This window comes from Chiloscyllium plagiosum, unplaced genomic scaffold, assembly GCF_037043375.1.
Source record: "Chiloscyllium plagiosum isolate Xiang-an unplaced genomic scaffold, Cpla_swu_hap1 HiC_scaffold_49, whole genome shotgun sequence".
Lineage (NCBI taxonomy): Eukaryota > Metazoa > Chordata > Chondrichthyes > Orectolobiformes > Hemiscylliidae > Chiloscyllium > Chiloscyllium plagiosum.
The window spans coordinates 8,222,002-8,244,084 of record NW_028270187.1 but is presented as its reverse complement, the minus strand read 5'-3'; the positions used below and the strand labels follow the sequence as shown (position 1 = coordinate 8,244,084).

At 45.5% G+C, this 22,083-nt stretch overlaps 3 protein-coding genes and 1 long non-coding RNA gene across 6 annotated transcripts in view; 3 read left to right on the top strand and 1 right to left on the bottom strand.

Moving 5' to 3' along the window:
- Positions 1-21,875, top strand: part of LOC122547789 (histone H2B 1/2-like) — a 116,331-nt gene extending 94,456 nt beyond the window's left edge. The window contains exons 1-2 of one of the 2 annotated variants that reach the window (XR_006311092.2): positions 21,308-21,485; positions 21,809-21,875. The gene's annotated coding sequence lies outside the window, so the exon portion shown is untranslated. Of the gene's footprint in view, positions 1-21,307; positions 21,486-21,808 lie in introns of those variants that run through there. The other variant, XR_015755211.1, reaches the window with a different exon arrangement.
- On the bottom strand, positions 3,443-16,313 carry LOC148135470 (uncharacterized). 2 transcript variants are annotated; one of them, XR_015755234.1, is made up of 3 exons: positions 16,227-16,313; positions 9,850-9,974; positions 3,443-4,331 (listed from the first exon to the last, which is right to left on the bottom strand). It is a non-coding gene; the product is annotated as an uncharacterized LOC148135470 (long non-coding RNA). The 2 variants fall into 2 exon arrangements; XR_015755233.1 differs by lacking the exon at positions 16,227-16,313 and adding an exon at positions 10,514-10,698.
- On the top strand, positions 16,434-17,816 carry LOC148135469 (histone H1-like). The gene has a single exon (XM_087984832.1). The coding sequence runs from the start codon at positions 16,464-16,466 to the stop codon at positions 17,142-17,144; it is 681 nt and encodes a 226-aa protein (XP_087840958.1). The 5' UTR covers positions 16,434-16,463; the 3' UTR covers positions 17,145-17,816.
- LOC122547787 (histone H3) lies at positions 18,705-19,185 on the top strand. The gene has a single exon (XM_087984840.1). The coding sequence runs from the start codon at positions 18,706-18,708 to the stop codon at positions 19,114-19,116; it is 411 nt and encodes a 136-aa protein (XP_087840966.1). The 5' UTR covers position 18,705; the 3' UTR covers positions 19,117-19,185.
- Positions 21,876-22,083: the final 208 nt, after the last annotated feature.

The following is a 22,083-nucleotide window of genomic DNA, read 5'->3' as shown; positions in this document are numbered from 1 at the left end:
GTGGATTTGAGGACCACATGTAGTGTGTTAAAGTTTGCAGATAACAAATGTTTAGAGGCATATAGATTGTTCAAGTGAGTGGGTGAAGTTCTGGCAGATGGAGTAAAATGTTGGTAAATATGAAGTCATCCATTTTAGTAGCAATAATAGTCGAATAATATACTATTATTCGAATGGGAAAAATTTGCAGTAAATTGCTGTGCAGAGAGACTTGGGTATCCTTGTGCATAAATTGCAGAAGGCTGGTCTGCGGGTGCAACAGTTAAATACTAAGGCAATGGGCACCATGGTGGCTCAGTGGTTAGCACTGCTGCCTCACAGTACCAGGGTCCCAGGTTCAATTCCAGCGTCGGGCGACTGTCTGTGTGGAGTTTGCACATTCTCACCGTGTCTGTGCGGGTTTGCTCCGGTTTCCTCCCACAGTCCAAAGATGTGCAGGTCAGGTGAATTGGCTATGCTAAATTGCCCACAGTGTTCGGTGCATTAGTCAGAGGGAAATGGGTCTGGGTGGGTTACTCTTCGGAAGGTCGGTGTGGACTGGTTGGGCCAAAGGGCTTGTCTCCACACTGTAGGGAATCTAATCTAATCTAAAAAAATTGTATATTGTCCTTTCTTGGTAGAGGGATCAAGTTTAAAAGTGAAGAGGATATGTTACGGCTATGTAGGGTGCTGGTGAGGTCACACCTAGAGTACTGCGTGCAGTTTTGGTCTTCTTACTTGAGAAAGGAGATACTGGCACTAAAGGGGGTGCAGAGGTTCACTAGGTTCCTGAGTTGATGAGTTGAGGGTGTTGCTTTCTGAGGAGAGACTGAGTAGACTGGGATTATATTTGTTAGAATTTAGAAGAATGGGGGCGGAGGGGCAGAGGGGAGAAATCTTACAGTAATATGTAAAATCATAAAGGGAATAGATGAGATTGAAGCAGGGAGAATGTTTCCACTGGCGAGTGGAACTAGAACAAGAGGGTATTGCCTCAAAATTAGGGGGAGCAGATTTAGGACTGAACTGAGAAGGAATTTCTTCACCCAGCGGGTTGTGAATTTGTAGAATTCCCTGCCCAGTGAAGTAGTTGAGGTTTCCTCATTGAATGTTTTTAAAGCTAAGATAATGTTTTTGAAGAGTAAAGGAATTCAGGGTTATGGTGAGAGGCTGGGTAAGTAGAGCTGAGGCTGGGAAAAGATCAGCCATGGTCTTATTGAATGGTGGAGCGGGCTGAAAGGGCCAGATGGCCGACTCTTACTCCGGGTTCTTATGTTTGTAATTCTTAGTGGTCAATCACCCCAAACCTAGAACATCACTGCAGGAGTTTCTCAGGTTAGTATCCTTGGCCCAATCGCTCTGAGCTGCCTCAATGACTTTACATTTGAATGAAAGTCCATGTTGGTACTCTGATTACACAATGTGTAGCACTTTTTGAGACTCCTCAGGCACACAAGCAATCTCTGGCCTAACACTGTAAAAGAAGATCAGTCACATGGAACATGTTTTAAGTAACAGAACATCTCAACATCCTTCAGGAGAGTTTGCAAAATAAACATTGGGCACCGACACACTGAATGGTATTCTCTTGAATGATGAAACTTTTGATTGCAGGGCAAGTTTTGAACAAATATTCACAAGGAGAGAGGCAGACTGGTTGAAGGATGGAATATCAGAACGCCCTGCTCAGGCAAGGCTATAATGGAGTATTGACAATCAGAGATGCTAAAGAGGGCAGAATGAGTGGAATGCAGGTATCTCAGTGAGGAAGTGCAGGTAACAGAGGCAGGGAGCAACACTGCCCTATATGCAGATATCACAGAGAGTTACGGACTCGATGTTACAGTGATCAAGAGGGATGTTTGCAATTTTTAACTGGAGCAAATTTCTGCTCATGGAGGCAGTAGCTTAGTGGTATTATCAACAAACTATTAAACTGGGGATCCAGGTAATGTTTGGGGGGGATCTGGTTTTGATATCCACTGTGACAGATTATGGAATTTGAATTAAATGAAAATCTGGAATTAACAGACTAACACTGGCCTGGTTGATTGTTGGAAAATCCCACCTGGTATACTGAAGTCCTTTAAAAGAAGGAAACCCTGTCCATACCCAGTCTGCTATATGTGATTCTAGATCCACAGCAATGTGGTTGGCTCTTAACTGCCTTGGATGAGCGAGTGATGCCCACATCCTGTGACTCAATAAATTAATAAAACATCCAGTGCTGTAGAATACACTGTCTGATAATTTAGCAACAGTGGAATAATGGAGAAATTGGGGAAGAATGGGTAATGTCAGCGGACGTGTGAAAACTAATGTCATGAGCTCACCTCATGGTGTCATGTGGTTGAGAACAGCAGGAGCCAGGGATAGGCTCCTCCCTTGGGGGTTACAAAGTTCGAGGTTTTTGGAAAGGAAAGGGAGTTTGGAAACGAGGCCACGTTGGTTTTCACTGGATGGATGATGATGGTGGAATTAAAGTGACAGGGACCTTACCAGATGAGAGCAAGAACTGGTAACAATATCAGGGAATGGGAGGAGGTTGGATGTTTGGCCATTAAGTGGAAAAATGGTCAAGAGATGAGAAGTTGATTCTCATGGACAGGAGGAGCTCCCAAGGTAGGAGGGGAGCTGGAGGAAGTTGAGTATTCAGGACTCTGACAAGTGGAACTTCAGAGACAATTTCAGGGAAAGGAGGGACATGGAAGAGACAGCTGCTCAGATTACCTGAATCTGAATGACAAAGCAATTGCATGAGCTCCTTACAAGATGGAGGAGAGAGAAAGGGAACCTTTTCAAAAGGAAGTGCAAAGGACATTAGAAAGTGTTAGCGAACTGGGTGTTTCCCATAAATTTGATATAATTGACCTTTAATAAACACCTGTAACCAAGCTAGAATTTTCACAAGGTCAATTGAAAAAGACTACAATGAATCAAATTGGATGCTGGATGTGATCAACAGCAAATTCCAACTCCTTCATTTATGGAAGTTACTTTGGCAGTTATGTAGTTAACTTACGCATGCCCGGGATCATGTTATAGGGCTCCAGTAACAGATAATGATAGTGCATTGTGATAGGTTAGCTGAATCACTGGTACATGAGCTAATGCTAAAGACAATGAGGTTGTCGACTGATTGGTTCCCTGCATCACACTTAACCTGTGTGGCAGACGGTGATTAGCTTAGAAAGAAAAAGCGAGCCAGCATGATTGGCTATGCTAATGTGTCCAATAAGCGCAGGAAGAACAACTGTATAAGTTGCAGGAGAACAAAGAGCCTGTGGGGAGCCAAGGAAGACATTTTGCTGGCTCCCACAGCTTTGATTTTGCAAGATCAATGTTTAATTTTGTGAAAGATTTTCTACGTCTCCTGGTGATTTTTAATAAAACATTAAGTAATTCTTCCACAACACAGTCAAAGGGATATCACTTCAAAGGAAGACCACTTACAAACGAGAAATAGGTTTGGTACAGTGTGTTTAACACAAAGTGCATTTATTTCCTTGTCATCCGGATCAGTCTTCCCTTTAACTGAGCTGGAATTCATTAACTTCAGCAGAAACCTGCCCCAGTGGATATCATTCAGTTATCAATTACAAAAATAATTAAGTTCTTTGACATAGCTCCTTATCAGGTGGGACTTGAAACAAAATCTTCTGGCTGAGACTATGAAGCAGGGAGATGTTCACAGTAAAAGCCAGGCACTGTCATTTCTCATGAATACGCTTTTGTTTCAGCAGCTTAGATTTCACAATGAATCTCTTCCCACAGTCAGTACAGCAGAACAGCCTCGAACTTCTGAGAGATCGCTGGTGTTTTAACAGGTTGGATTTATTAGACAATCCTTTCCTGTCATATGAGCAGGTGAATAGTCTCTCCCCAGTGTGGATCTGCTGCTGTTGAAGGAGGTTGGACGATGGCTTGAACCCACACCCACAGTGAGAGCACATGAAGGGTCTCTCGTTACAGTGAGGATGTTGTTGGGATATCAGTGCTCCAGAGTTTTTAAAGCATATCCCACATTCTGAGCATTTCAAAGGTCTGTTTTCTGTGTGAACTTGCTGGGGTTTCAGCAGGGTGGATAATTGAGTGAATCCTTTCCCACCCTTGGAACAGATGAGTGGCCTTTCCCCAGTGTGGCTGTATTTGTATTGTGACAGGGCAGATGATCTGCTGAAGACTTGTTCACATGTACAACACAGGTACGGTTTCTCCCCCACTGTGAACGGTGCTTTTTTTCTGCAAAACCCAAAGATATTCAGACGACAATAAACTCGGCAGCTTGGTCAGATTGGGAAGTGATGCCTGGTTTTAAGTCTCCTCATTGCAAATCATCTTCTTCCAATACCCTGTGAAATTCATTGAAAACAAAAGGCAAATCAAGTGCCCAAAAAAAATGATTAAAAAACATCACATGCAACTCAACCCAGCAAGTCTGCTGTCACCCTTCAGTGAGATCAGAGCTGCTCCAATAATCTTCAGCTCGATTTTCCTGCCCTATGCCCGCACCCTTGAATTCCTTACTAATTGAAAATCTATTTATCTCAGCCTTGGACACACTGAGCAGCCTTTACAGGCCATTGCAGTATTCAGTACCTGGAGAGAAGGAATTCCTCCACATCTGTTTTTAATAGGTGATTCCTTACTCTGAGATTATGTCCTCAAGTCCTCAACTCTCAAATAAATAGTAATAATCTCCCAGAATCTACAATGTCAAGCTCCTCAGAATCTTTCCATAAGGTCTTGTCTCAGTCTTCTGAACTTCAATGAGTACAGAAGCAGTCTGCTCAATCTCATCTCCTGAGAAATTCCTCCCATATCCAGGATCAATGTCCTGAACACTCTATGGTCTGCCTTTCCCAAAACAAGGGACAAAAGCTATTCACAGGATTCCAAATGTGATCGGACTCGTGTCTTGTACAGTTTTAGCAAAACTTCCATTTTTCTCCCCATTCCCTTTAAATAAAAGCCAACTGACTATTTCCCTTCCTGAATACCCACTGAACCTGGATGCTAGTTTTTCATCTTTCAAGCAGAAGGACCCATAATTCTGTGCTGCAGCTTGCTGCTGAGGTTTTCCCCTTGTTAAATAATGTTCACCTCTCCTCGTCTTCCTGCCAAAATGCATATATTATCCCACATTATATTCCACAGCTCTGGAAGGACTAGAATGAGAGTAGTTTTATCAACCATGCCTTGAGCATAACCTCCCAAACCAGCCACTTTCACCACCACGAAGTCCGGGGAGCATGTGTATGTGACCAGCACTCCCTTGGAGATCCCTCCAACTCCTCCCACAATATCCCAACATCCAGTGCTGGATGAATAGAAATTGCCTCCAACTTAATCAAGAACTTGGGAGCAGAGTCTGTTCGAGAGAGATGTGAGGAATGATTTCGATATGAAAAGGATGGAAAAGGTTGTTAGTTTTCAGTCTGAGACAGATAAAAGTTTGTTCAGCAAAGGTATTCAGGGATATGGGCCAAAGGCTGAACTCCACCCAGCAGCCATGAGTTCATTCAATAGTGGAACAGCTGAAAGGCCTACTCCTGATCCTTTGTTCACTGAAGACTGCTGGCTTCAGTCCCTGTTACAAAACTTCCTAACTCCAACTGTATCACCCCCTCAGGTAACTATCTGAACCAGGCTCTTCCCAACATTAAGGAGATCAGCTTTCAGCCACAGAGCCACACCCTCACCTTGACGTGCTATTTCCATTTCAGTAACGTGGCCTGACTCCAACAGTCTCAGCTCCAGGTGCTGAAAATCTCATCCAGTCCTTTGCAACCTCAAGACTGAATGACCCTAACACACTCCTGATCCACCTCCCACTTTCAACCTCCCTGTAATCTTCAGCTCATCCAACACCCCGCTGCCCATGTACTCGCTCACACTGGGTTTTGTTCTCCTCACCCTGAGCTCACTGACCTGAAGAGGTCACAAATTGAGGAAAAGCAACATTTTAACAAATTTCTTGTCCTTCTTTTCAAATCTTTCTATGATAGTGATCATTTCTATCACTAATCTCTGCCAGCCACACAATCTTTCAAGATATCTGCACTTAATTTTGGCCTCTTGAACATAGTCAATTAATCTCCCCAACAACAGTGGATGTTCTTTCACCATGAAATGTTTAAAAATCAAATTAAGCACCAAGTCATTGAAATGGAGGGGGCCAGACCAGGCGAGGTGTTGTAACTGCATGATGTCAGAGCTGGTGGACCCCATTGTGGTTCATAGCTACTACAACCATAACAAGTGTTGGTAGAGGGATTCCAGGTCAGATTGTTGAGCTGAAGTCTGAGCTCTGAACACTTCCACATATCAGGGAGGGATCAGAGTTACCTGGATGCTCTGTTTCAGGAAGCAATAAGACCATAAGACATAGGAGCGGAAGGAAGGCCATTCGGCCCATCGAATCCACTCTGCATTCAATCATGGCTGATGAGCATTTCAACTCCACTTACCCGCATTCTCCCCGTCGCCCTTAATTCCTTGTGACATCAAGAATTTATCAATTTCTGCCTTGAAGACATTTAGCGTCCCAGTCTCCACTGCACTCTGTGGCAATGTATTCCACAGGCCCACCACTCTCTGGCTGAAGAAATGTCTCCGCATTTCTGTTCTGAATTTACCCCCTCTAATTCTAAGGCTGTGTCCACGGGTCCTAGTCTCCTCACCTAATGGAAACAATTTCCTAGCGTCCACCCTCTCCAAGCCATGTATTATCTTGTAAGTTTCTATTAGATCTCCCCTTAATCTTCTAAACTCCAATGAATACAATACCAGGATCCTCATATGTTAGACCTACCATTCCAGGGATCATCCGTGTGAATCTCCGCTGGACACGCTCCAGTGCCAGTATGTCCTTCCTGAGGTGTGGGGACCAAAACTGGACACAGTGCTCCAAATGGGGCCTAACCAGAGCTTTGAGGAGAAAGTGAGGTCTGCAGATGCTGGAGATCAAAGTTGAAACTTTATTGCTGGAACAGCACAGCAGGTCAGGCAGCATCCAGGGAACAGGAGATTCGATGTTTCGGGCACAGGCCCTTCTTCAGGATTCCTGAAGAAGGGCCTGTGCCCGAAACATCGAATCTCCTGTTCCCTGGATGCTGCCTGACCTGCTGTGCTGTTCCAGCAATAAAGTTTCAACACTAACCAGAGCTTTATAAAGTCTCAGTAGCACAACAGTGCTTTTATATTCCAACCCTCTTGAGATAATTGACAACATTGCATTCGCTTTCTTAATCACGGACTCAACCTGCATGTTTATCTTTCGAGAATCCTCAACTAGCACTCCCAGATCCCTCTGTACTTTGGCTATACGAATGTTCTCACCGTTTAGAAAGTAGTCCATGCTTCTATTCTTTTTTCCAAAGTGCAAGACCTTGCATTTGCTCACATTGAATTCCATCAGCCATTTCCTGGACCATTCCTCCAAACTGTCTAGATCCTTCTGCAGCCTCCCCACTTCCTCAGTACTACCTGCCTGTCCACCGAACTCTGTATCATCAGCAAACTTCGCTAGAATGCCCCCAGTCCCTTCATCCAGATCATTAATATATAATGTGAACAGCTGTGCCCCCAACACTGAACCCTGTGGGACACCGCTTGTCACCGGCTGCCATTCCGAAAAAGAACCTTTTATCCCAACTCTCTGCCTTCGGTCAGACAGCCAATCCTCAATCCATACTAGTAGCTCACCTCGAACACCATGGGCCCTCACCTTGCTCAGCAGCCTCCCGTGTGGCACCTTATCAAAGGCCTTTTGGAAGTCTAGGTAGACCACATCCACCGGGTTTCCCCGGTCTAACCTACTTTTCACTTCTTCAAAGAACTCCAACAGGTTTGTCAGGCACGACCTCCCCTTACTAAATCCATGTTGACTTGTTCTAATCCGACCCTGCTCTTCCAAGAATTTAGAAACCTCATCCTTAATGATGGATTCTAGAATTTTACCAACAACCGAGGTTAGGCTAATTGGCCTATAATTTTCCATCTTTTGTCTTGATCCTTTTTTGAACAAGGGGGTTACAACAGTGATCTTCCAATCATCCTGGACTTTCCCTGACTCCAGTGACTTTTGAAAGATCTCAACCAATGCCTCCGCTATTTCCTCAGCCACCTCCCTCAGAACTCTAGGATGTAACCCATCAGGGCCAGGAGATTTATCAATTTTAAGACCTTTTAGCTTTTCTAGCACGTTCTCTTTTGTAATGGCAACCATACTCAACTCAGCCCCCTGACTCCCTTTAATTGTTGGGATATTACTCATGTCTGAAAATGTGTTGCTGGAAAAGCGCAGCAGGTCAGGCAGCATCCAGGGAACAGGAGAATCGACGTTTCGGGCATAAGCCCTTCAGGAATGAGGAAAGTTTGTCCAGCAGGCCAAGATAAAAGGTAGGGAGGAGGGACTTGGGGGAGGGGTGTCGGAAATGTGATAGGTGGAAAGAGGTCAAGGTGAGGGTGATAGGTCAGACTGGGGTGGGGCGGAGAGGTCAGGAAGAAGATTGCAGGTTAGGAAGGCGGTGCTGAATTCGATGGATTTGACGGAGACAAGGTGGGGGGAGGGGAAATGAGGCAACTGGTGAAATCCGAGTTCATCCCTTGTGTTTGGAGGGTTCCGAGGCGGAAGATGAGGCGCTCTTCCTCCAACCGTCGTTTTGTTGTGGTCTGGCGATGGAGGAGCCCAAAGACCTGCATATCCTTGGTGGATTGGGAGGAGGAGTTGAAGTGTTGAGCCACAGGGTGGTTGGGTTGGTCGGTCCGGGTGTCCCAGAGGTGTTCTCTGAAATGCTCCGCAAGTAGCCGGCCTGTCTCCCCAATATAGAGGAGGCCACATCGGGTGCAGAGGATGCAATAGATGATGTGTGTGGAGGTGCAGGTGAACCCAACCACCCTGTGGCTCAACACTTCAACTCCCCCTCCCACTCCACCAAGGATATGCAGGTCTTTGGACTCCTCCATCGCCAGACCACAACAAAACAACGGTTGGAGGAAGAGCGCCTCATCTTCCGCCTAGGAACCCTCCAACCACAAGGGATGACCTGAGATTTCACCAGTGGAAAAGGATAGACCGGATCTAAAAGCTGAACTTCAAAATTGGAGGAAGGCTAATTTTGACAGCATTAGGCAAGAACTTTCAAAAGCTGATTGGGGGCAGATGTTTGGAGGTAAATTGAAGACTGGGAAATGGGAAGCCTTGAAAATGCGATAACAAGAGTCCAGAGTTAGTATATTCCTGTTTGGGTGAAAGGAAAGGCTGGTAGGTGGCAGAAATGTGGGATGACGATAGAAATTGAGCTTTTGGTTAAGAAAAAATGAAGCATATGTCAGATATAGACAGAAGAAATTGAATGAATCCTCAGAGTATAAAGATCGGAGTATCCTTAAGAGAGAAATCCTGAGGGCAAAAAGGGGACATGAGATAGCTTTGGCAAATAGAAGTAAGGAGAATGCAAAGAGTTTTTAGAAATAGATTAAGGACAAAACAATAACTAGGGAGAGAATAGGGCCTCAGGTCAGGCAGCATCAAAGGAGCAGGAGAATCGACGTTTTGGGCATAAGCCCTTCTTCAGGAATGAGGAGGGTGTGCCAAGCAGGCTAAGATAAAAGGTAGGAAGGAGGGACTTGGGAGAGGGGCATTGGGAATATGATAGGTTAAGGTGAGGGTGATAGGCCAGATTGGGGATGGGGGCGGAGAGGTCAGGAAGAAGATTGCAGGTCAAGAAGGCTGTACTGTGTCTGAAGGTTGGGACTGAGAAAAGCTGGGGGGAGAGGAAATGGGAAAGCTGGAGAAATGTGTATCTGACTCAATCCACTCTGACTGTGGAAAGGATGTTCTCCAATCTGACAACAGTAACATACCTGCTGGTTGTTCGAAGCAGCTGGTCACACTTGGCTTTGTACTGAGGGAATATTACATTGTCTTGGTCCATCAAACATTTGCCTGGAGGAAGACAAGAGGGATATTTCCTCTAAATCACCGTCAGCTAAATAGAAAGACATCAACTGATCAATGAAATATTCAGGTCATGATCATGATAATTCTTTGTTTTTAAACAGGGCAAGGAGAACAGAGCAAGGACTGGTTACACTCTGGCTCTGAGCCCCTTCCGGTCTTTGTTTTTCTGTTTACGAAATTCTCAAACAATTTACTAAGGTACAAAAACTAACCAACATCTGCAAGTTCAATATTCAGCTCCCAATACATTAACTGTTGAAGGAAGAACAACAGGCACTACTCTCACATTTAGATATACTATCCTTTAATGACCTACTCTTCAATGTCTATTCGCAACAAACAGCATGAAATAGAAGCTAAACAATGAATTCCCATCAGTGTTTAGGGGATTGTAAACCACAAGAATGTCCCACAGCAGCTTCTTCCCGCTCTGCCTCCCTCAGCAGGCCCACACACAGCCCGAGAAAGGCCTCTCTCTTCCCCCCAGCCCGCTCACTCCAACTTCCGGGACCAGTTCCTGCTCCGCTCGGCCTCTTACAAACAGCCCCCGGTTCTCCCTGAACTCACCCCGAATCAATCCCGGTCTCGGAGCCCCCTCTGTGTCCCAGGCTCCCATCCCGATGTGCTGCTGGAAGGAGCCTGCTGTTCCCTCGCTTCCCTGGGCGCTGATCTCTCCATTGCGGTCTGTTTCAAACAAACCTCTTGCACTCACTGAGTAAATGCTCCTCAATGGCAGCGCTGGGGGTGGGCCTCACGCATGCGCTCCTCTACTCAGGATCAATCATCGCGCATGCGCTGCTTTTCCCAATGATTCCCAGAAACAAACATCAATTGGTCATTTCCCCAATTCCCTTTTCTCCCAGTTTGACCAAAGGAACTGCGGCTGTGGGGGAAAGGGCAGAGAAGGTTTCAAGCTGGGACACTGCCCCTTTATGAAGCTCCAATGGAGCTCACCCCCGGGTCATGTTAATAACTCCTCCCTCCGGCTCTCTCACAATCTGATCAGGGGGCGGGGAAACTGGCGGCCACTCGGCCCATCCCCTGTGCTTCCCCCATTCCATAACATTACGTCTGATCGAATGTTAACTGTGGTATTTAATCCTGCTGACCCCTCATCCAGAAATATTAACTCCTTGCCCAAAGTAACATACAAATGGAATAAGTGGAACATTCTTATGAAGGCAGAAAATAACTGATGGAGAGAGTCTTGCGTCACAGTGTCTGAGCTTATTTCTGGGTCATGAGGCCCGTGCAAAAGTCAGACCAGGTGTGCAACAACATCTCTGGGACTCGATTTAGTTTGTCGTGGATGATACATTTTAGTGTCAGGTATGCTGCAGACATAAACCTTGTGATGTATTGTCTGCCACAACGAGAGATCCCAGCTGTTTTTGTTTATTCACTCCTGGAACGTGGATGTCGCTGGCTGAGCCTAGCATTTATTCTCCATCCCTTGGAGAAGGCGGTGTTGAGCCACCTTCTGGAACAGCTGTTGTCCATGTGCTGCCCAAAATGCCATGAGCAGGGAGTTCCAGGGTCTTGATCCAGTGACAGTGAAAGAAAGTGGTTTTATTTCCAAGTCAGCATGGTGAGTGCCTTAGAGGGGAACTTGTCCGACATCAAGGTGGTGTTTCCTGACATCAGCTGCCTTTGTCATTTCAGATGGAGGTAGTCGCGATTTGGAAGGTCCTCCTTTTACAAATTACAAAACTCGAATCTCTTTGTCAGCAGCATGGACAGACGTCTGTCTGGTCGATAGAGTGAAGTCAGAATAGTGTATTGCCTCCCTGGTGTCAGGATCAAGGATATCTCGGAGAGAGTGCAGGATATTCACAAAGGGGCTTACACATTGGAACTAACTACACAGGAAGGGAAAGAGATGAGATTCCGAAGGAAAAATAAGGAAGAGAGGCAAGAATTTAGAAAGGAGGTCCTCTCCGGTAGTAATATCTAGATTACTCCCGCTGCTACAAGCGACTGAGGGTAGGAATAGGATGATAGAGCAGAGAAATGCCCAACTCAGGAGCTGGTGCAGGGGAGAGGTGTTCAAATTTTTGGATCATTGGAATCTCATCTGGGGAAAACGTGACTTGTAGAAAAAGGATGGAATCCACCTGAATTGAAAGGGATCTACTATATTGGCAGGGTCACTTCCTCGAGCTACTGGGGAGGGGTTAAACTAGTAAGGTGTGGGTATGGGGTGAGGTCAGTGGGAACCGGGGAGATAGTGAACAAAGATATCAATCTGAGGCTGGTAGTCATTAAGTCAAACACCCAGGGCAGACAGGAACATAGAAGAGAATGAGGTTGGATTGATAACTTAAACTGCATTTATTTCAATGCAAGAGGCCTAACAGGGAAGGAGGATGAACTCAGGACATGGTTAGGAAAATGGGATTGGAATTGGGATATCATAGCAACTACAGAGACATGGTTTGGGGATGACACAACTGGCAGCTTAATGTTCCAGGAATCAATTGTTAAAGGAAGGATGGGGGGAGGGGTCAGCAAGAGAAAATGGGGAGTGACATGTTTGGTAAGAGATAAGATCACACCTTTACTGGGGGAGGATATTCCTGGGCTTATGTCCATGGAAATTATTTGGATGGGGAAATGAGAAATAAGAAAGGGTTTGATCACCTTATTTGGATTGGACTGTAGACACCCTAACAGTCAGCAGGAAATTGAGAAACAAATTTGTCAGGAGATCTTAGATCTGCAGGAATAATGATGTGGTTATGGTGAGGGATTTTAACATTCCAAACATAGATTATGGCTGCCATATTGTTAATGGTTTAGACAGAAAGGAATTTCTGAAGTGTGTACAAAAAAAGTTTCTGATTCAGTATGTGAATGCATCGTCTAGACAAGGTGCAAATCTTGACCTACTCTTGTGATATAATGATGTGTCAGTGGGGGAGCACTTTGGGGCCAACAACTATAATTTTATTAGTTTTAAAACTCTGATGGAAAAGGATCGACCAGATCTAAAACTTAAATTTCTAATTTGGAGGAAGGCCAATTTTGAGAGTGTTGTGCAAAAACTTTCAAAAGTTGACCGAAGGCAGATGTTCACAGGCAAAGTGATGGCTGGAGAATGGAAAGCCTTCAAAAATGAGAAAATGAGGGTACAGAGACAGTATGTTCCTGTTCATGTGAAAGGTATGACTTTCATGGTGTGGGAAATGCTGCATAAGAAAAGAAGTTGAGGTTTTGGTACAAATAAGAAGGAAGCATATGTTAGTTAAATACAGGAGAGGTTGAGTGAATCCTTCGAAGAGTATAAAGGCAGTAGGGATATACTTAAGGAGGAAATGAGGAGGGCAAAAAAGGGACATAACATAGCTTTGGCAAATAGTGTTAAGGAGAATTCAAATAGACTTTATCAATACATGAAGGTCAAAATGGTAACCAGGGAAAGAAGAGGGCCCAGCAAAGATTAGCAAGGCAGCCTATGTGTGGAAGAAAAGGAAAAGTGGGAGATACTAAGCGAGTACTTACTGAGGAGAATGAAATGGAAGATATAGAACATGGGGAAACAAATAGTGACATCTTAAAAAATGTCCATACAACAGAGGAGGTGCTGCTGGATGATTTTAAACAGAAAAGGTGGATAAAGCAAGAACATCCGATCAGGTGGACCTGGAACATGATGATAAGCTAGGGAAGTGATTGTTGGGCCCTTTGCTGAGATATTCGTATCTCAGCAAAGTCACAGTCACAGGTGAAGTGCAAAAAGACTGGAGGCTGGCTAATGTGGTGCCACTATTTAAGAAAAGGGGCAAGGAAAAGTCAGGGAACTATTGAACAGTGAGCATAACATCAACAGGAGGCAAACAGTTAAGGGGATTGTGAGAGACAGGATTACATCTTTCTGAAAGGCCAGGATTGATGAGGGTTAGTCAACATGACTTTCTGCGTGGGAAGTCATGTATCACTAACTCAACTGAGTTTTTTTGAATTGGTAAGGAAGAGGACTGATGAGGGCAAAGTGGTGGATGTGATCTAAATGGCCTTCAGTAAGGCGTTTGACAAAGCTCCCCATGGGAAATTGATTCACAAGATTGGATCACATGGAATACAGGGAGAACTAGCCATTTGGACACAGAACTTGTTTGAAGGTAGAAGACAGAGGATGGTGGTGGAGGGATGCTTTTCAGAGTGGAGGCCTGTGACAAGTGATGTGTTACAAGGATCACTGCTGAGTCCACTGCTTTTCATCATTTATATGAATGATTTTAGTTAATAAATGTCAGAATACCAGGTTATATTCCAACAGGAGAAAGTGAGGACTTCAGGAAGAAGGGCTTATGCCCGAAACGTCGATTCTCCTGTTCCTTGGATGCTGCCTGACCTGCTGCGCTTTTCCAGCAACACAGTTTCAGCTATATTCCAACAGGTTCATTTAGAAATACAAACTTTCAGACTGCTGCTCCTCCATCAGGTGTCTGTATTTAGAAAGCTTGTACTTCCAAATAAACCTGTTGGACTATAACCTGATGTTGTCATTTTTAACTTTGCACACCGCAGTCCAGCACCGGCACCTCCACATTATTATGAATGATTTGGATGTGAGGTTCCAGTTATTGTTAGTAAGTTTGCAGATTACACAAAATTTGTAGGTATACTAAACAGCAAAGAAGGCTACCTCAGAATACAGCAGGATCTCGATCAGAAGGGCCACTGGACCCAGGAGTGGCATATTGAGTTCAATTTAAATTAATATGAGGTGCTGCAATTTGGAAAGGCAAATCAGGGCAGGACTTACACACTTAATATTAAGGTCCTGTGGAGTGTTGCTGAACAAACAGACGTTGGAATGCGGGTTCGTTGTTGCTTGAACGTGGAGTTATAGTTAGATAGGATAGCAAAGAAGGCATTTATGTTTTCCTTTACTGGTCAGAGCTTTGAGTATGTGACTTAAGAGAACATGTTATGGGTGTACAGAACATTGGTAATGCCACTTTTGGAATATTATGTGCAATTCTGGTCTCTCTCCTATAAAAAGAATGTTGTGAAACTTGAAATGACTATTTAAGATAGTTTATTGTCCAAATTTGGTAATATAGCGAGACGGGAAGGCTGCAAACAGATCCAGATTTAACAAATGACTGCTAAAAGGGATTTAACTAACAAAGAACAAATGAAGAAAAGAGTAATGTTGTGGAAACCATTTAAAATACTGCTGAAACACTAATAAATGTGTAAAGAGAGAAATGAACATAAATATGTTGACAAAGAGGACCACATGCCACTTACAACATTAAAGACGGGAGTTCAAAATGGGGAATGAAAATGTCTCAAAAATCGCAAACATACTATTGTTCTCTGTTCACAAATATTCACACAACTAACACAGTAGTGGTATTGGAGAGTTTAGTGAGAGGGAAGAACTGAACCAAATCAGTATTATTTGGGAAATGATGTTGGGACAGTGGATAGGATTGAAGGTTGGGAAACACCAGGCCTTGATAATCTACGTCCCAGATGTAATGGGCTGAGTAATACTGGATGCAGGGATGGTCATGTTCCAAGATTCTACAAGCTCTGCAATAATTTACACAGATTGGGGGCTAGCTAGTGTAAGCAATCCAATCGAAAAGGGTGGTAGATATAAAATTATGAACTAAAGGCCAGTCAGCCTCAGGGAAAAAAAATCAAAATGAAAGCTTCAATTGCGAAGCATTTGACAAAACAGTATTCAGGATCTGCTAGAATCAGCATGAACATGAAGGGCCTGTTCCAGTGCACACTGTTCTGTCTTCTAAGCTTGGCAAACCGACTGGCCATCTTTGAGGGTGTAAACAATAGAGCTGATGAGAGTGTAACAGCTACTGAGGAGAAAAACTACAACTAACTCCCTGGACACCGCAGCAAAGGCTGAAAGGAGGAGACATTCTGTCCTTCCACACTTACATTTGGTGATATTTCTGGCGTGTGACTGTGTGAATGTGAATACTATGTCAGAGAGGCTGTCGGAAAAGGGCGGACGGTAAGTCGAACGTAACTGTGTTTGTGTATCCGCGAATATTATGATATTTCTGGGTCTCTCTTGTGAAAATCAAAAACATTTTCAATTCAACTTATTCCCCGGCTCCCCCAATAGACCCCAAAGGTAGAATTTAAGACAATGTATTTGTTGATTTCAAGATTTTAGTCTAAAAGTACCGACAATGTCAGCGCTCAGCTCAAAAAGCTCGATCTGTGCGGCAGCAAAATGAGTTTAACTCGACAACGGAGCCGTCTATTCGAGTGAAAACTTTTCAGTCGTAAACCTTACCATGTCAGGGTGAGGAGCGATCGAGCTTGGCTCTCTGGAGATGCGGAATTTCAGAGGAATCGGAGAGTTTAGGCCGTTAGAGAAACACAGAGAGGCAGCAGGAGCAGGGAGCTGACGGCTGGTTGTCCCTGCGCCGTCCGCTCGCTGCCTTGAAGTTGCTCAGTGCCGCCGCCAACAGTTTCATTGCTGACCCAGTTCAGACTGACCCAGAGAAAGATTCAGCGCAGAGTTCTCAACATGAGCGACAGTGCAGCCGCCGAAACGGCTCCTCCAGCCGCCGCTCCCACCAAAGCCAAGGCTCCCAAGAAGAAGGCGGCAGCTCCCAGGAAGAAAACACCCGGTCCCGGGTTGGGAGAGCTGATTCTGAAGGTTGTCGGGGATATGAAGGATCGCAGAGGGGCGTCTCTGTCCGCTGTAAAGAAGGCGCTGGAGAGAAGCGGGATCGATGTGGGAAAGCGAAAGGCACAGATCAAGATGAGTATCAGGAGGTGCCTGGCGAACGGCTCCCTTGTTCTGGTCAAGGGCCAGGGCGTCTCCGGCTCCTTCAAACTCCCTAAGAATCCAGTCAAGGCAAAAGCGGGAAAGAAGGCGGGAACATCAGCAGCCGCCAAGAAACCGGCCGTGAAGAAATCACCGTCCAAGAAGGCGACAGCAAAGAAATCCCAGGCCAAGAAAGCGACAGCCAAGAAATCCCCAGCCAAGAGAGCGACAACCAAGAAATCCCCAGCCAAGAAAGCGAGCGGCAAGAAGGCGGCACCGCCAAAGAAAGCGGTGAGCAAAGCAGCGCCAAAGAAACGGACTCCCGTGAAGAAGGTGAAAAAGGCCAAGGTCCCTAAAACCCCCAAACCCCTCAGCAAACCGGCTAAAAGCAAGGCCAAACCCAAAGCGAAAGTGACCAAGACAGCAGCAAAAAAATGAACCAGTCAGTGTAATATATAACCATCTGAACCCAAAGGCTCTTATCAGAGCCACCCACATCTCTCAGGAAAGAGCTGAGCCCGGATCAAATGTTCCCTGTCCCGGCGCCAAGCGCAGACCTACCTTAGATATTATTTGATCTGAATAACTCAAATACACACTCATGCCATGGTTTACGAGAGCGGAGACTTGTGAATGGGGAAGGTATCATATAGGGAGGGTTTATTGATCTCCATCTGGTTATTTCACTTCGCGACTTATAACTCTACCGAGTCACGAATGTGACATTATAGTATCTTTATTTCATTGACCCGTTCAGGAATGTTACTTTGTTCAGTTTTGATTCTGAGACCCTGCGGATGTTTTCATGGCGTGTTCCTTCCATCTGCCTGTTACAGACAGTTCAGGTAGCAATTCCACATTGGTGGGCGGCACGGTGGCACAGTGGTTAGCACTGCTGCCTCACAGCGCCTGAGACCCGGGTTCAATTCCCGCCTCAGGCGACTGACTGTGTGGAGTTTGCACGTTCTCCCCGTGTCTGCGTGGGTTTCCTCCGGGTGCTCCGGTTTCCTCCCACAGTCCAAAAGATGTGCAGGGCCAGGTGAATTGGCCATGCTAAATTGCCCGTAGTGTTAGGTAAGGGGTAAATGTAGGGGTATGGGTGGGTTTCGCTTCGGCGGGTCGTGTTTCCACACTGTAATGTAATCTAATTGTCTTCGGGCTAATTACAATTTGGGGTTAATTGGGGTTAAAAAAAGTCCCGGGGGTAGCACGGTGGCTCAGTGGTTAGCACTGCTGCCTCACAGGGCCAAGGACGTCTGTGTGGAGTTTGCACATTCCCCCCGTGCCTGCGTGGGTTTCCTCTGGGTGCTCCGGTTTCCTCCCACAGTCCAAAGATGTGCAGGTTATGTGAATTGGCTGTGCTAAATTGCCCGTAGTGTTAGGTGGATTAGTCAGGGGTAAATGTAGGGGAATGGGTCTATGTGGATTTATTGGGCCGAAGGGCCTGCCTCCACACTGTGGGTAATCTAATCATAAAGTGAGATTCTGTCCTTTTATCGATGGAGACTGCATTAGCTTTGAAGATGTTTAAATTGGCGTGGTTGTTTAGATTGATTCACGGCGGGTAAACGTTCGGTTGTTCAGTTTGTCTGGGCTGTTTTAAACCCCGCCTTTTCCTCCTGCCTGTTGCGGACAGATCAGGCAATAATCACGCCTCCTGTCCACGCTGACAGCTAACGAGGTTTTAAAGAGTTGCTATAAAATAGTAAATTTTATCTTAGTTGCGGACGGAAGGCGTTTTTGCGTTTTAAGGGTGACTTTAATCTCAAGGTTTGTGAGGGTGAATTCAGCGGGCATTTGGAAACTGACCAACAGTCGTTTCCAGTGAACCAATCAGACTCCAACAATTCTTTTCCTGCCTTTTCTGTCCCTTCCGGAGCTGTTTCTCTGTGGGTTGAGGGACAGGGCTGTATCCAATCCCAGCTCTAGGGCGGTCTCTCTAGTCCCTTAAATAGGCAGCAACGCAGTATCCTGTGTGTGTTACAGAGAGTTGAAGAGAATGGCCAGAACCAAGCAGACAGCGCGCAAATCCACCGGAGGGAAAGCTCCCCGCAAGCAGCTGGCGACCAAAGCGGCCCGCAAGAGCGCTCCGGCCACGGGCGGAGTGAAGAAGCCTCATCGCTACAGGCCCGGCACGGTGGCTCTGCGGGAGATCCGCCGCTACCAGAAATCCACCGAGCTGCTGATCCGCAAACTGCCCTTCCAGCGCCTGGTGCGAGAGATCGCTCAGGACTTCAAGACCGACCTGCGCTTCCAGAGCTCGGCGGTGATGGCCCTGCAGGAGGCCAGCGAGGCTTACCTGGTGGGGCTGTTTGAGGACACCAACCTGTGCGCCATCCACGCCAAGCGGGTCACCATCATGCCCAAAGACATCCAGCTGGCCCGCCGGATCCGCGGGGAGCGCGCCTAAACGGAGCATTGCCGGCCCTGCACATTCACCCCGACAGAGAGAGAAACACAACGGCTCTTTTCAGAGCCACTAAACCATCCAGAGAGAGCGGGAAGCGATCGCAGACGTTGGAACATGGCTTTGAATAATATTAAACGGGGGGGGGGCGTGACGTCAGTAATACATTTCATGGGAGTTGGTTGAAGACAGTTCGCAGGAGCAGCAGTGACTAGAATATACGCTGCTGTGAATGTTATGTAATTTTCATAATAGTAGTGCAGTATTAATTCCGGATTACCTCCCCTTTGTTCTCACTGTCTCCCTTGGTGTTCCCACCAGTTACAGCTGGTATGATCATTGCTGAGGAAGCTGGCGGGAAAACATGGCGCCAAATCATCAACCGTTTTCTTTCAAATTTGAAAATCCTGCCGAAATGTAGATCAGAGAAGGGAGCTTTACGCAAAACAATGCATTCGTATTTAGTCATTAATTTGCAATTTTTCTTTCGGGTCTAGAAGCTATTTGAAAGATTCGAGATTGTCTTCGGAGAGAACCAACACTCTCATTCAGCCCTGTGAGGATTTCATGAACGTTCTTCGGCGTGAGCGCATTAATAACGAACGCCGCCTTTAGGGATTATTTTAATACCGTGCTCCCTTATCGCAAAAGCTCCACATTAACAATTCCACTCCGGCGACTGTTCTGGTTTGATCTCGGTTCGTTTCGAAAGCTTCTAACCGACAGCAGAAAGCCCCATTTACACTATTCTGCAACAGAACCCGCGCGGAGTTCTGGAAATTAAAAAAAAATGAATTTGTAACGTATCTACCCGTGGGTCTGTAAGAAAGGGAGCACTTGTTTTGTTTCCCAGTGGTGACACTCAGGGCTCACACCCCAACCGGGCTTGTTGCTCCCGGAATAATCAAACATTAGAGAGTGACTTGAGCAAATAGCAGCAATCAGAAAGAAAATAGATTCACTGGTGTTCAATATGCTCCCGAGAGGCAGGGAGAAGAGAGGGCACATTCTCTACTCTTGACGCCAGCGCCAAATCAACAACACCTTTCCTTCCGATTTGAAAAGGCCACCAATTCACAAATAACGGAGTATGTTTTACAAAGAAAAATGATGTATAAAAAAGGAGAATGTTGTTCAGAGGGGAATTCATCAATAGTTGTTAATTAGGTTATAAATATATACTTCAGACAATCTCTCTCGCTCATTCATTTGCCTAACTGCATCTATCTCTTTCTACTTCTTTTCTGGACCTATAGAACTGGCAGAAACAAAAACAAGCGCTAAGAACTGCAATCTGCAATTAATCTCTTCATTTCACATTTCGAAAGCAGTCCGATATGTTGATTAAATATTACAGAACGTTCTTATCGTCTTTAGACAATATTTTAATGTCGCCCAGCCTAGTTCTGACATCAGCAAAAGCCACATTTGCCATCCTAGTCCTGCAGCACCTCTGATTTGATCTCCGTTCATTTTGATAATCTCTCACCGACAGCAGAAAACCTCATTTCCTGTAATCTGAAATCGGAGAAAACAGCGCCAGAGACCCAGGTTCGAGTCTACTAGGCATGGACCACCAATCGTAAGATGTATCTGCTCCTAGTACTCAAAGACACGTTTCTTTTTGGTTTACCTGGGGAGATATTCACCGTTCATATCCCACCGTGAATGGTGGCTCCGGAACTGACATTTGAAGTGCTCATTCAAATACGTTTTAAAGGTTAAGGTTTCTGGCCTCCACCATCTTCGCATGCAGTGTCTTCGGAAATTTCCACCACTTGTTGAGTGAAAAGATTTTCTGAAATTCCCTCAATATCTTTACATCTAACCCTTCAGTATAGCGAGAATCCTTACCCTCACCATATCATTACCTAAGCACCACTTGTGATTGCTCGCTCAAACAAGGGAAACAGCTTCTCTCTATTCACTCTGTCCCACACGCCTCATAAATCGCTTATACTTCAATCATGTGTTCCCACCGCAGTCATCTCTGCTCTAGAGAAAACATTCCTTTTTTTGGAAGTAATATTTGTGCTTTAATCCCAATCGCTAACATTGCGCTGGATTTATCACCGCTGCTGTCAGTCAGTTTAATGTGAATAAAATATTCCTGCATCCTTTGGCGCATGCGCGATACTGCCCTTCCTCCAAAGCAGAAATGTTCTTGAGTAGAGGAGCGCATGCGTGAGGCCCTCCCCCAGCGCTGCCATTGAGGAGCATTTACTCAGTGAGTGCAAGAGGTTTGTTTGAAACAGACCGCAATGGAGAGATCAGCGCCCAGGGAAGCGAGGGAACAGCAGGCTCCTTCCAGCAGCACATCGGGATGGGAGCCTGGGACACAGAGGGGGCTCGGAGACCGGGATTGATTCGGGGTGAGTTCAGGGAGAACCGGGGGCTGTTTGTAAGAGGCCGAGCGGAGCAGGAACTGGTCCCGGAAGTTGGAGTGAGCGGGCTGGGGGGAAGAGAGAGGCATTTCTCGGGCTGTGTGTGGGCCTGCTGAGGGAGGCAGAGCGGGAAGAAGCTGCTGTGGAACATTCTTGTGGTTCTTAATCCCCGAAACACTGATGGGAATTCATTGTTTGGCTTCTATTTCATGCTGTTTATTGCGAATAATCCTGTGTAAGATAAATATAGCAGGCCCTGGATAAACATCTCCAAGTATGTGAAATCCTGCCCAATATTTGTTTTTCAACAGTTAATGTATTGGGAGCTGGACATTGAACTGTGCAATCATTCCATTTGTGGAGATGTCCATATGTTGGTGAGTTTATTTTATCTAAGTGAAATGTTTTAGAATTTGGGAAACAGAAAAAGACTGGAAGGAGCTCAGGGCTCGAGTGGAACCAGGATCTGCACTGTTCACCTTGCCCTGTTCCAAAACAAAGAATTGTAATGATCATGACCTGAATATTGCATTGATTATTTAATATCTTCCTACTCAGCTGCTAGTGATTTACAGGAGATCTCTCT

Bases quoted from the DNA above. Each gene is read 5' to 3' on its own strand.
- LOC148135469 (XM_087984832.1), top strand. From the start codon at position 16,464: ATGAGCGACAGTGCAGCCGCCGAAACGGCTCCTCCAGCCGCCGCTCCC.
- LOC122547787 (XM_087984840.1), top strand. From the start codon at position 18,706: ATGGCCAGAACCAAGCAGACAGCGCGCAAATCCACCGGAGGGAAAGCT.